The sequence below is a fragment of the Sinocyclocheilus grahami genome, unplaced genomic scaffold (genome assembly GCF_001515645.1).
Source record: "Sinocyclocheilus grahami isolate Dianchi unplaced genomic scaffold, SAMN03320097.WGS_v1.1 scaffold161.1, whole genome shotgun sequence".
Taxonomy (NCBI): domain Eukaryota; kingdom Metazoa; phylum Chordata; class Actinopteri; order Cypriniformes; family Cyprinidae; genus Sinocyclocheilus; species Sinocyclocheilus grahami.
The window spans coordinates 919,818-933,319 of record NW_015505340.1 but is presented as its reverse complement, the minus strand read 5'-3'; the positions used below and the strand labels follow the sequence as shown (position 1 = coordinate 933,319).

General features: G+C 39.8%; 1 protein-coding gene across 4 annotated transcripts in view; it reads left to right on the top strand.

Moving 5' to 3' along the window:
- Positions 1–341: 341 nt before the first annotated feature.
- Positions 342–13,502, top strand: part of LOC107592917 (kinase suppressor of Ras 1-like) — a 41,557-nt gene continuing 28,396 nt past the window's right edge. For all 4 annotated transcript variants that reach the window (XM_016282498.1, XM_016282497.1, XM_016282496.1 and 1 more), the window contains exon 1: positions 342–803. In XM_016282498.1, the coding sequence (XP_016137984.1) occupies positions 558–803 (246 nt within the window). In that variant the 5' untranslated portion in view covers positions 342–557. The remainder of the gene's footprint in view (positions 804–13,502) is intronic.

The following is a 13,502-nucleotide window of genomic DNA, read 5'->3' as shown; positions in this document are numbered from 1 at the left end:
AGGACAAAATTTCCCTTGGGGACAATGAAGTGTATTACATTTTATTTAATTTACTCTACCCAACTTTATTTCATTTACTCTATTAATAATAATAATAATGTTTTATTTATAAAGCGCTTTTAACAAGTTCAAGGTCCCTATACACAGAATAGCAAAAAAAAAACATATTAACAACTTTTGTTTTAAGTCCAAAATTGAACAACAACAAAAAAATCTATTAAAGTCACGTAAGTGATCCTCAAACGGTCCGATGCGCGTGTAAACAAAACTTCATTTCCCACACTGCAAAGCATCAAACGCTACTTCAAACAGCTGACTGAGGGTGAGACCTAAGCGAGCGCTTCTCAGAGGGCTTCGCGGGATATACATACAACGTTTGAGGCGGAACAAGCTGACAACGCGTCCTGTCTGGCTGTCAAACCTGTCCACAAGTATGTTTGAGGAGTATGCTTGCGCTCTGAACTAGTACAGAACTTGGAGTAGGACTGGCACCTCCGTTTAGTCTACATGCATTTACAAACATGACTTTGGACTAGTATTTGCTGCAGTTCGAGCCCATGCCCCTAAAGCCGTGCCAATGCCGAGGAATGGATACTAGTGTCTCTGGCGAAGTTGGAAACATGGTCGCAAGTGATGAGGAGCATTTGGACGCGAGCGATGGCAGTAACGCAGGGATGGACGCGCTTCACCAGTGCGAACTCATCCAGAACCTGATCGAGATCTCCATCTCTAGTCTAAAAGGGCTCCGGACCAAGTGCGCCGCATCTAACGACCTGACCCAACACGAGATACGCGCTTTGGAGGTAATGTTTTTTGGGGGTTTTTTTTGCCTTTGTGTAACTTACTTGGATAACAAGCTACAGGGCATTTAGACAGTGTTCATGCCAGGTTGCAGGTTAAGTCAAGTCAAATAAGTACCATGACATTAGTGCGATCCAGTATTAGACGGTGAATGATAGTTCTTGATATGCCTAAATAATGATGTTTGCTTTGTAGGTGCATCTTCAAGTCATCATTCATTTTATTGTCTATTAATATATTGACACCAAATTCATAAATGATAGGGTCATGGAAACCCCCTCATGGCTGACATTACTTCCTGGATCTTGAGGTAGGCTAGTTGTTTAGGGTGCATCTGCCTACCCCCTCCTGATGTGAAGTTTTACCTGTGGAATGTTGTGCATTGCTAAGTAGAAAAGTTTTGCACTTGGAAGAAATGAACAGCACGTTAAGAAATATCATGGAGCAGGTTGCTCCTTTATAGGCACCACCATGTTAATATCACATGACCGTGTCATGAAAATAATATGTTTACTTTATATGATGCAAAACAGACATTTAAGCCTTACAATAAACACTTTTTGTAATTATTTTACAGAAAGTTATTGCAGTAGTGCAATTAACTTTTTTTCCTTTTTTTCAAAAATGAAGGTGTAAATGCTTTCATATTGAGTATTTTTTATACTCATTCTCACTGCAACGGAATACTTTTTCAATAGTGTATTGTAAGAGTAAACTAGTCAAAGTCCTGTAGCTGTTTTAAAACTATATGTTCCATGTCAAACAGCCTGTTATCTTAGTTTAGCTCTGCAAACAAGAGGAGCATATGTCAGAGGAGTGTTAGTGCTATTTTTAACCATACGCAGGTTAAACCATACAAGTGGTTAACCCCTCCCACAAAAGTGAACTGAAATCCCAAGTTGGTCAAACCTGTTGAACAGCGTCACTTTTAATATTGTTATGGTTGTATTTAATAAAACACCATAAATTTGTGGCTTTTCTGTGAAGACAAAATTAAGGTCAAGCACCTTCTTCTCTGAATCAAAACATGGCTTTCATGTTCGCAGCTTGCAAACTCTCACTTTTAAAGGGGTGGTTGATTGCGATTTCACTTTTTTAACGTTAGTTAGTGTGTAATGTTGCTGTTTGAGCATAAACAATAGCTGCAAAGTTACGAAGCTGAAAGTTCAGTGCAAACGGAGATATCGTCTTTTTTCATATGATGCTTTTTTAAAGATCATTATTTTGTGCATTTGGTGTAACAGAATATGCTGACATGCTTTAATGTTCAAAAAACACATTATTTTTCAAATACTGTACATTATTGTAGGTCCTCTATGCCCCGCCTCTCTCAAACACGTCATTTTCAACAAAGTCCCTCCTTCCGACAAGCGCAGTCTGCTCTGATTGGCCAGCTGACCCAGTGCATTGTGATTGGCCGAACACCGCAAGCACTCGTCGGAAATGTAGCGCCCCTTACCATAATCGCGAGCTTCATCACAAATAAATGTAAAGACAGAGCCCGAAAGGGGAACAAAGTCGCGTGACAGACACAGTGATGAAGCTGGTATGTGTGCAGTACACAAGCCACGGTTAAGACAGCTGACTCCACTGTGATGTGCCCCCCTCTCTCTCTCTCACACACACACACACACACACACACACAGCAAATACTTAAGCTAATAACAAAACAGTAGCTGATTCAGAAGCACCAGATTGTCATAGCAAAGTCAGAATTACCTCCTCTCCTAGGTTCACAAAACAGTCATCCATAAAATGCATTGCTGTTCTGTTGTAAGTGATCTTAAAGATTCCTAAATGCATCTACTTTCGGAAGGCCAAATAAAGTGCTTTTGCTTTCGCCTAGAAACACACAGCATCTCCCTGACATGCTGCTTCAACACTAACTGCGGTTACTGAAACCACGCCTTCTTTCTTTGCGTGAACATTTGGGCGGCATTATGCTAATATTTCCACATAGTGAGGTAGATATGTGGGGGCGTGTTAGAATGAGCCGTTTTAGGGGGGCGTGGCAGAGTCTTAACTTTGATAAAGAATATCTCTTTGGTTTTGAGACTTTAGTCTTTGCAACTTCAGGGATCTTATCTATTCACAATCAGCTTGTAACACTCCAAAGAGAAAGGAAAACTTGAAATCGCATCATATGACCCCTTTAAAATTCTGTTCCTCGCATTCCCCTGCTCTTCACGCACTCTGCATCTCTCTCTCATTCAGCTCAGCTTCAACAATGAACTGTTCCAATTATACACTTATTTTCACATAGCTATGAGAAGCGTTAAACATGGACGCGCGTGCAGTTGCTGTACTGTATTAAAGCTTTAATCAGGATAAAACCGTATATTAAAAGCTAACATAAGCAGTAGCATTTACAAATAACAGCATATCGAAAAGTATGAGACAACAACAAACAAAAAACATAGGCCTACCAATAAAAGCTGTGCTTGCACAGGTTCTGCACAATCCTCTTCAATAAACCGGGCTCAAACTGATAAGAGATATTAACGACGCAGTTGTTTACAATACAACCGGAGGACATGCCACTGAGGTGAGGGGCGGAACGTTTAGACACGCACTAGAGGCGGTTTAGCCAATCACAACACACTGGGCTAGCTAACCAATCAGAGCCCATCACCTATTTTTGAGGGCAGGCTTCATAAAAGCAGGAAATGATCAGCACGCTTCTCAGAGAAGGGACAGAGCGGTGTGGAATAAAGGTAAATTATTTGAAAAATAATGTGTTTTTTTTTAATGAAGTATTAACACGTTAGACTGCACCCCATAAACACGATCAAGCCTAGAAAAAAAAAAAACAGTGAACCACCCCTTTAAATAATCAAGATGGGCTTGAGGCTTTGTTAAAGGGTTAGTTCACCCAAAAATGAAAATTAGCCTGTGTTTTACTCGCACTTGAAGCATCCTAGGTGTATGTGACTTTCTTCTTTCAGACGAATCCAATTGGAGTTATATTAAAAATTGTCCTGGCCCCTCCAAGCTGTACAATGGGAGTAAGCAGGTGTCAACAGTTTAGAAGACGTGAAATACAGTGCGCGAATCCGTAATAAAACGGTTTGAGTCTCGTACCGCCAGGGATTGTAGGTGGGGGGAGTGAATGTACAGCGCTCTCTTCCACCTTCAATACCACGACTGAGGTGCGCTTGAGCAAGGCACCGAACCCCCAACTGCTCCCCGGGCGCTGCAGCATAAATGGTTGCCCACTGCTCCGGGTGTGTGTTCACGGTGTGTGTGTGTGTTCACTGCAGTGTGTGTGCACTTTGGATGGGTTAAATGCAGAGCACTAATTCCAAGTATGGGTCAGCATGGCCACATGTCATGTCACTTTCACTTTATTATGGATGCACGCACTGTATTTCACGTCTTCTGGACTGTTGACAGTCAACACCCGCTTACCCCCATTGTAAGGCTTGGAGGGGCCAGGACAATTTTTTATATAACTCCGATTGGATTCGTCTGAAAGAAGAAAGTCACATACACCTAGGATGCTTCGAGGGTGAGTAAAAAACAGGCTAATTTTCATTCTTGGGTGAATTAACCCTTTAAATAAACTGTTATACTTTAAAATTTTTGATGATGCTAGTTCTCACAGACACAGGTAATTGTGACATTGTGGTTTGTCTGCTGCTTGTTTTGCCGATACTTATCTACTGGTTGTGTACATGATGAAATTCAGAAAAACACTTGTTCAAGTAAGGTCATGTGAAGTTTTTTATCACTTTCTTTATTATCAGCCAAGTGCAAGAAAAATAATAAAATACATGTCCTTTGAAACCACAGCAAAATTTATATAACAGTTTATGATAATGTGTGGTGGCCCAAGGCAATTAAATTTAATTACATTTAATTACAAGAAAAATGCAATAAGTGGTTAGCAATATGTACCCAGAGTACTATATAAAAGCTAAAAAAATGGTGTAAAACAGTGTGCAGACAATGCCAGATAGACTTGAATTGCAAGATGTAAACATAGAGTCTAGTGCTCATAAAACGACTGTAATGCGGCAAGGATTGTGCTGAGAACAATAACAAGCAGAGTCGGGATTATGGGTTGCATTTCTGCATTGAGTGGGGGTGGACAGTCCATTTGTTGATTGTCAGAGCTAACCCTTGCTGCAAGTCTACTGGTTTTGGAGTCAAGCTTTCGAGCTTTCTCCAGATGGTAGGGGTATGAAACTAACAAGAGATGGACTGATAATGTTTAATTGTTTAATAAGCTGGAAATCTGGTTCTAGTGATGAGCTGAGCTATTTTCACTACCCACAGCAGAGCTCTTTTGTCTAAAGCAGAGCAGTTAACATACCAGACAGTAGGGCTGCACGATAAATCGAAATGAAATCGAGATCGCGATTCGACAGAAGCTGCGATTGTCATGCGTATCTTTCAGTGAAGCACGGTTCTGTGATCAGCAGTAAATTTCCATCCAAAGGCCAGAGGGCGCTCTCGCGCTGAAGAAACCCAGAAAATGCCTATCGCTGCAGCTGAATAAACAGAAGATTCAACTGCTTTCATTGATTCAACGTGACTAATAAACACACGACTACGGCAATATATGGTTTATCTGAGTTCTTATTATTATAATTTTCATTAAAATAAAGTATATTTATAATCCAATGCCTTTATCACTGCTTAAAACTATGAAATATGTTGCGTGCCTTATTCTGTGTAAGAAGCCACATCATCTCACAGAAGGATTTATTTCAAACACTCGACTGACATTATGAAGTGAGTTGTATGTTATTAAATATGTTATTAAATGTGGTATTTTCACATGCTTTCAGATGGAGCAGCATTTACTTCACAGAGCCGTAGTTCACTGATAAGCTATGCAAAAAGCTGTCATTATCGCGAATGATTTCTTCGATTTCATAATCGCGTAATAAAATAATCTGCAAATTTTTTTGCGTAACTTGTCAGTGAACTACGGCTATGTGTAGTAAATTCTGCTCCATCTGAAAGCACATGATGATGATTTCCTGCTGATTACAGAACCGGCATTACTATCAAAATGCGCATGACAATCTCATTCGATTAATTGAGCAGCCCTACCAGACAGTGATCCAGCAGGTAACACAGGTACTCTCTATGACACACTAGAAGAAGCCATATGTCATATGTTTTCACTGGCTAGCTTAAGGGTACCTTCACACTTGATTGCTTGGTCCGAAGCCGAGTTCGATTGCCCACCCCCCGCCCCCACTGGACTGTGTTCACATTATAATATTTGGTCCGAACCGTGGTTCGTTTGTGTCATCAAGCCAGCAGCTGCTTCCCCGTTGCTTAGTAACAACAGCGCAGGAGAAGGCGACAAAATGCATAGCATTTTTATATTTATGTTTTTGAACCGTTGGTTTTGTTTCCAAAGCTTCAGTACATAAAGGCACTTTCGTCTGTCTTACAAATGTACTGCAAATGCTTTAAAGAATGCTGAAGGTGAACCAAAATGAGATGTACAGCTCTCTGCTTGCAACTTATCAGGAAAGTGAGTGAAACACACACAAACACACATTTTTATCAAATAATACGTCATTAATAGCGTCATTAATAGTTCACTTCCATGATTTGGTACAATTGCGTTCACATCAGCAGCGAAGCGTACCGGAGTTCACTTGAACCGTACCCCAGACCACCCCTTTTAAGCGGACTCAATGTTAAGGTGCACATCTTTGTCTGAACTCTCTAAACATGTCTTTTTCTGATTGTTTTCTTTTCACCAGACTTTGAGGTGTCTTACCTTTTCCCTGTAGGCTGTCGTGTTGATATCAACTTATGTAATTGTTTTGATGTTCAATGACAGTCTCAGTTCAGCAAGGTGGGTATTGCGGTAGACTCGGTACACAACCCCGGTGACACCACTGTTGAGAAAGGTTGCCTTTGAAGTCAAGGAACAGCTGGTGGCCTTGGCTCTTTTAATACCTGTGGAGAGGGTAGGTTCAGTTGAAGAGCTGTAGCCATCAAAAGCTTTCAGTGGACAGTTGTGGCAGGGTGAGAGAAGACAGACACAGTGAATATGGTATCAGGCCTCAAAGGGTGACTTGACATCCCAAGGGCCAGCTCAGAGTAAGGGGCATGGTGGCCTGGCAACCTGAGTCCCTCGCTGCAGCATCCGGGTGGTGGCACGGGATTCCCTACCTGCTCACTTCCTGGACCTACAAGGATACAATTTGCATACCCAGTGAAGAGACCAATCTCCTGAGGTTATCAAAATGTGCCCAGAGAGAGCTAACACAGTCCTTTTGGAAAGTTTCAGTCATACTGATTGTACAGTCCTACTCCTGGATAGCCACTTTTCTGTAGAGTACGCCTGTCCATTGTCCAGTTTAGCGTCAACCCTAATCTAACACACCTGAAAAATCTTAACCAGAGTCTTCAGGATTACCTGAAAGTTATAGGCTGTTTTGTTTGATTAGGTTTGGAGCTAATCTCTTCTTAAAGGTTTCTAGTAATCCTAAAGTTCTAGAGTGACTTTAAGAAAGTAGCCCTCCAGGAGCAGGATTGGACACCCCAAATACGGAGAAGCGATTGTTCTGTCACACATTGTATCTCAGCGTTTATCCAAGGTCCTATATTGGGTAGTGTGGTGGTCAACGTACTTGTTGATGTAACCGATGACCTAGAGGAGATCTGGATGGAGGAATGGGCCAAAATACCAGCAACCGTGTGTGAAAACCTTGTGAAGACTTACAGCAAACGTTTGACCTCTGTCATTGCCACCAAAGGGTATATAACAAAGTATTGAGATGAAATTTTGTTATTGACCAAATACTTATTTTCCACCATAATTTGCAAATAAATTCTTTAAAAATCCTACAATGTGATTTTCTGGATTTTTTTCCCTCATTTTGTCTCTCATAGTTGAGGTATACCTATGATGAAAATTACAGGCCTCTCTCATCTTTTTAAGTGGGAGAACTTGCACAATTGGTGGCTGACTAAATACTTTTTTTCCCCACTGTATATCATAGCCTCTTTGAAAATATCCCAATCAGTGTAACCAAAACAGTTCAGCAGGACTTTGTTTGCTACCACTGGGCATACTTGAATAACCTTGGTGGCCTATTTCCCTACACTTAAAGCAAATCACAGAGAGATGGTGCTAAATGGCAATTATCGTTTAGATTCCTGCCAGTAAATCTCACAAAATTCCTGTGGATGAACTGGCTGTCTCTCTGTGCTTGTTCTCAAGAAGTGGAGACAATTCAGACATTGAAGGAATGACTGTGGTTGGCAGCTGAGAATCTCTGGTTAGTGGCTTGTCTTCTCTGGCCATTGGAAAGATTGCTGTGTGTTTGTGCTATTGTGGCTGTTCCTATATTTAGCAAGTGTGTTCCCTTCACATGCATGTGATTAGTGAGCAAGATTCCTCAATCCGAGGGAGGTTTGCGAAAGTGAATCTGACCCTGCACGCTACAATCCCATAATGCCGCAACTCCACTAAACACTTTTGTGTAGACAGAGGGCATCCATCAAAGGGCTGAAGAACAAAAGTGGTGGAAAGTCCAGACAATGCGTTCCTCCCTCTCTCTGCTTGAACAATAAGCCTGCGAGAGGCAGGCCGAATTGCATTAGGAGTAGGGTTACATCAAGCACTCAGAATAAACTGTGTAGACTGCGTGTTTATGGATATTGGAGAAGACAAGCAGTTTGCAAAATGACATCTCTTTTATCTGTCTCAATGGGGGAACAAAAGAAAATCCTTAGGTTTTTGTTTGATCTAGTGAGGGGAACAGATGCAGACCTGGACACTAGCAGATGTCCAACAACTATGTGTTACACAATTACTTAACCAATGGGTGTTACGTTTCTGTCCGTGAGTAGACCCACACTCTCCCCTTGTAAAGATGTCAGGCATTCATATTGACAACGATTTTGTCTGGAGGTCACCAAGTCGTTGTACTAGTAGGTGGTGCTGCTTGACTTCTGTAATCAATTGTATCAGGAAGTGGATCACCCCAGGTGGACCTCCCATTGGTAGTTGCCAACTTTCATTGAAAATGCACAACTTTGTGGGTGCAAATCATGGAGGACCCTTTAGGATTTATTAAAAAAATGCAGTGGCATTAACAGTTCAGTATCCTGTATGATTCATGTGAAACATACTCAGTTTTAGTTTTTTTTGGCTATTTCATGAATTAAAATTGTATTTGTCTCCACAGAGATGCAAATCTTTTCTGTTGTATTATATGTGCCCTCATTTAAGCTTTGGTGAGTTGTGGGACTGTTTAAAACTAGTTTAGCACAGAAGTGTGTCATCTGTTTCATGCCGTTTATTTTCAGAACTAAATGTTGGTCAGTCTGCACTCAAGTGTGAAATTATACCGCTTAATCTTGCACATTATTTCTTCATCTTGTGATAAGTGTAAGTCCCTTCAATGAAATTTGTGTTGAAGTCACATCATCTTTGTCTTTCAGTGCCGTCATCTGGCTATCACTAAATGTTCTCCACAGGCTCAGGACAGATCTGGTCACAACCACTCTGTGGCCTGAGTCTGTCGGTTTGCAAGACTGTGTGTTCTCAGAAGCAAATCATGCATCTGTGTAAAATGTGTAGATGCAAGTTTTTTATTGCTCAGGAAGTGCTGTGTATTGAAGTCACATTTCCTACTTGTTTTGTGCTGGTGAAAAAACAGTGAGTTGTGTTTTGGGATTTCCTGTGGATGGGCATAGCTGGTCTAACAGAGAATGTACAAAAATGTAGTGTCCACCAAAAACCCACCAGTTTGATATAATTGTATGCGAGTTTTGGGAGATTTATGCTCAAATTCAAAATGACCTTAAAGATCTGTAGTCTGAGAACTTTCGGTCTGGTAATGATGCCACTAGGGTAATCTTTGTTAAATTAGTTACCAGGATTTGAGTAGTATGATGGTTAAACACCTTTTAATTTGTGGTCTACGATAACACAAGTTTTACCAATGTGCACTTGACGTTGCTGGATATTTGGTGCTGTCCCATCATGCTGCAGTGACGTCACTCTTGATGAAGGGGTCTCCCCCATCTGAAGGCAAAGTGGGAGAAAAAGGGGGGCATGTTTAATGTGTCATCTGTGTAAATTAAAACTATAATAACAATTCCAGCAGCAACTTCTTCAGCTTTCTGTGAACTGATGTCCCTTAGAAATCCACTGCCAATCAGAAAACATTATAAGCGATAGCTCACCCAAATGAAATGAAAATCCTGTCATCATTAACTCAACCTACTGTTATATTGTTCCTAACCTATTTGACAATATTTCTAAGAATATTTTACCTGAATTTCTTTTTTTGTAATCAAGTTCAATGGGGTTGAAACAACATTGAGATCCCAATGACTTTCTGAGACTTTTCAAATGTCTTAATTTGTGTTATAAAGAAGAAAGTCATACAGGTTTGGAACAATGTATCTTTAAGTGCTCTTGGTTAAAACATAGCATTAACCTATTCTGTCCTGTGGTCCATTTAAAAGATCTACTATTGTTTAACCTGGAAAGTACACTGACTCATGACACAAATATATTTCAGCTGATTTCCTTTTAAATTGCTACCTGCAACAACCTTTTTGGCTCCGTTATCTTGAGTACAGGTCTGTGGCTTATTGCAAAATCATTAAATTTGCAGTGGATGGGAAGAAGGATTGCCACACTTTTGGATGTGATAAAACCTATTGATGACACAGTCTTGTCTTCAGCGCCAGGGCAGTGGCAATCTTAAGTACTTGAGTGATATTCCTGGATAATGCTCTTTCATGTAAAAGACCTTAAAGGTGCTGTATTTAAGTTTTTGACTCTACTAAAGCATACAAATACCATAATATGTTTGCAGATATTTAAGAAACATGCTAAGTTAACATTATTGTTTATCTGAAAAACAATGCTACAGTCAGTTATTCTCCTTTGAAAATGTGCGTTCCGGGCCGGAATTTCGGTCTCTGTTTTGGTTTGTGAAACCCGCCCACTACCAGTGTACCCAATTGTATTTCGGCACCCCGGGATGCCAGTTGGCGGGAAACACAGCGTATTTCATTTCAGTCATGGAAGCTGGCAAACGAAAGGGGTCAGAGCGGGAAATAGAACTTTCTGCCCATCCTAATTAGCTTCGACATCCATCCAAAAAACTTTATGATCAACAACGGTATAATAAAAGCAGAATAAATATTGGAGATGCATTTGAGAGATGGTTGTTGGTGTCGTCAATCTGGCATCCTGCGTGTGCGTCAAGTCTGAGGAGGAGGGACTGGGTGAAAAAAAACCCTTTCCAATATTTTTAATTTGGTCTGCAATACCTAGTTCAACCACTCGGCGTCAATCCTACATACAGCACCTTTAATTGACTGAAGAGATCTGGGAAAAACGCATTTTGAAGAATCACAACTCCCTTGCGTCTCAGTTTTGGTTTCTGGGAAATACAAGTCTTTGTTTGGTATAATGTGAGTGCTCATCAAAGGCTTTTTAAGGTTCATTTGCACTTTGTTTCTATGGATGGAAAGTTAACACATCACTGCAAGGCCCATTAGATGCGGTGGAGCATAGGCCTCTCAACCGGCTAATGTTTGTTCATATCAGGAAATCCCCATGTGGTTTTTCAACAGCTTTATCTTTTTTTTCCCCCCTCTTTCTCTTTTGTTGTGTCTTATGCTCCACGAACCATTGCACTTTATTGTCTAGAGCTGTACATTTTATTTTTGTGTGTGTGTGTGCTTGACTTGCCTTTATTAGCAATTTTTCATCCATGTTTTTTTTTCTATTAAACATTCTGTTTTTGATTTAATCATTGAGACTAACAAATTGTAATCCGTTACTGATTCCAAATTACATGACAAAAATTGTAGTTTGTAACATAATCCATTACATTACGCATTTTAAGTAATATAATCAGACCTAACTCGTTTATCACATTGATTTAAACAGGATTATCTTGTACCATATTTATAAAAATACAAAGAAAATATATTCCATTTGTTGCTATTAACATGAAGTACATTAAACTGGGGTTTGTGAAGGAACTGCAAGGGGTTTATGAGTTCAATGAAAAGCTAATAATAAAAATGTTACATTTAAAATAAGTCCTTTTAAAAATCAATCAAAATAAAACACTTTTTATTTTAACACTAAAAAAATTAAATATCGTATTTGTTTACCTGCTTGTCATGTGACCATAACCAACATCAGAGAACTGTGAACATGCAAATGTGGTATTTAATTATTCAAATATTTATTTTAAAATCTCAGGGGTACTTCAAATAATTATATATTATGTGAAAGAGGATCACATGACAAAAATGTTTGTGAATTTGTGCATTTTAAGGTGTTTGAAAGACAAAAGCCTTCCAAAGACATGGAATATATGGTTAAATAATATACAGAGTGATAATAAAAAAAAAAAAATGATTTTTGTAAATCCAGTGGTCAAATGCTGTGTAGCCACCTGACTAATGACTGATCTCTGTGAATGTCCACAAAACTGGAAGACTTTCTGAATGTATAGAAGCAGAAGGCTATATTATAAAGGAAAGTTTAAAAGATGATAAAGAGGAATTAGTGTGAATCAATAAATTATGGATAATGTATTGCTATTTTGTAAATATGCAATCATATAATCCATAAAAAAGTAACTGTAGTCTGATTACTGTAGACGAGTATTTTAAAATGTAATTTAATCTAATTACAAATAGTTAATTTTTGGAATCTGATTACGTAATCCAGATTACATGTAATCAGTTACTACCCAGCCAGCACTTGAGACAAATCATTTAATGGATCTATTGCCATGTGCCACACTGAACTGAAAAAAATAGTGATTTTTACAGGTAGTCTGGTTGTTTAAACCTAGCATGCATTATCCCATATGCTTTTATGTTATTGTCAGAAACAATAGGAGCAGGTTTGCTTGTATTGGTGACACAGTGTGTAACAGGATCCACGCCACTCCACTACAGTCTACAGTTACCTTATCTGGTACAACTGTGACACTTTTTGCAAACCTTTTTATGCATGTTGTATTTGATGAAATCAAGTGATTTTGTAGAATTTGAGTGCATGCCTACACAAAAGAAAGTAGATGTGGAAATTACATCATCTAATCACATGTCTTTCTCCATGCACACTCATACCAGGAACACTCTTCTTCCTGAAATGATTGTGGCACCGTTTTACCAGGAACCGTATTGATGAAATCAGCATCAAACTTGCTACACTCTTGATTGCCAATGTACTCACTTTTATAACTTTCACAGAGGTCTGTAGTAACAGACACCATCTCCCCTTATGGATTGTGTCTCTTAATTCTGTAATATGAAGCTCATTTTGCATCTAAGAGGCCGGGTGCTTTCAAATGTCACAAAAGATTCTCAATCTATCCTCTCCGGTCTCACGCAGACACTTTAGTTAAGCAGGTCCCCCCTGCCCCATACTCCAGCCGCCCCTTGAGAGGTGTAACGGAGATGGCAGATGAGAGGAGAGATAGTCATTGAATACAGGCGCACTCCTGCACATTGTGCCAGGCTATGTCTGGTGCAAGCTAACACCCTGTTGTCTTCGAGGTTCGCTCGTGGCCGACCGATGCATCAAATCAGCATCAAATGGGGGCATTCTCAGATAGTACAAAGAGAAAAAAGCCAGAACAGCTTCTAAGACTGCTATAAACCTCCTGAAACTTTAATGATACGCTGCTCTCGTTCTCTTTTGAAGACTGCACTACATACTGTGTTGGCGG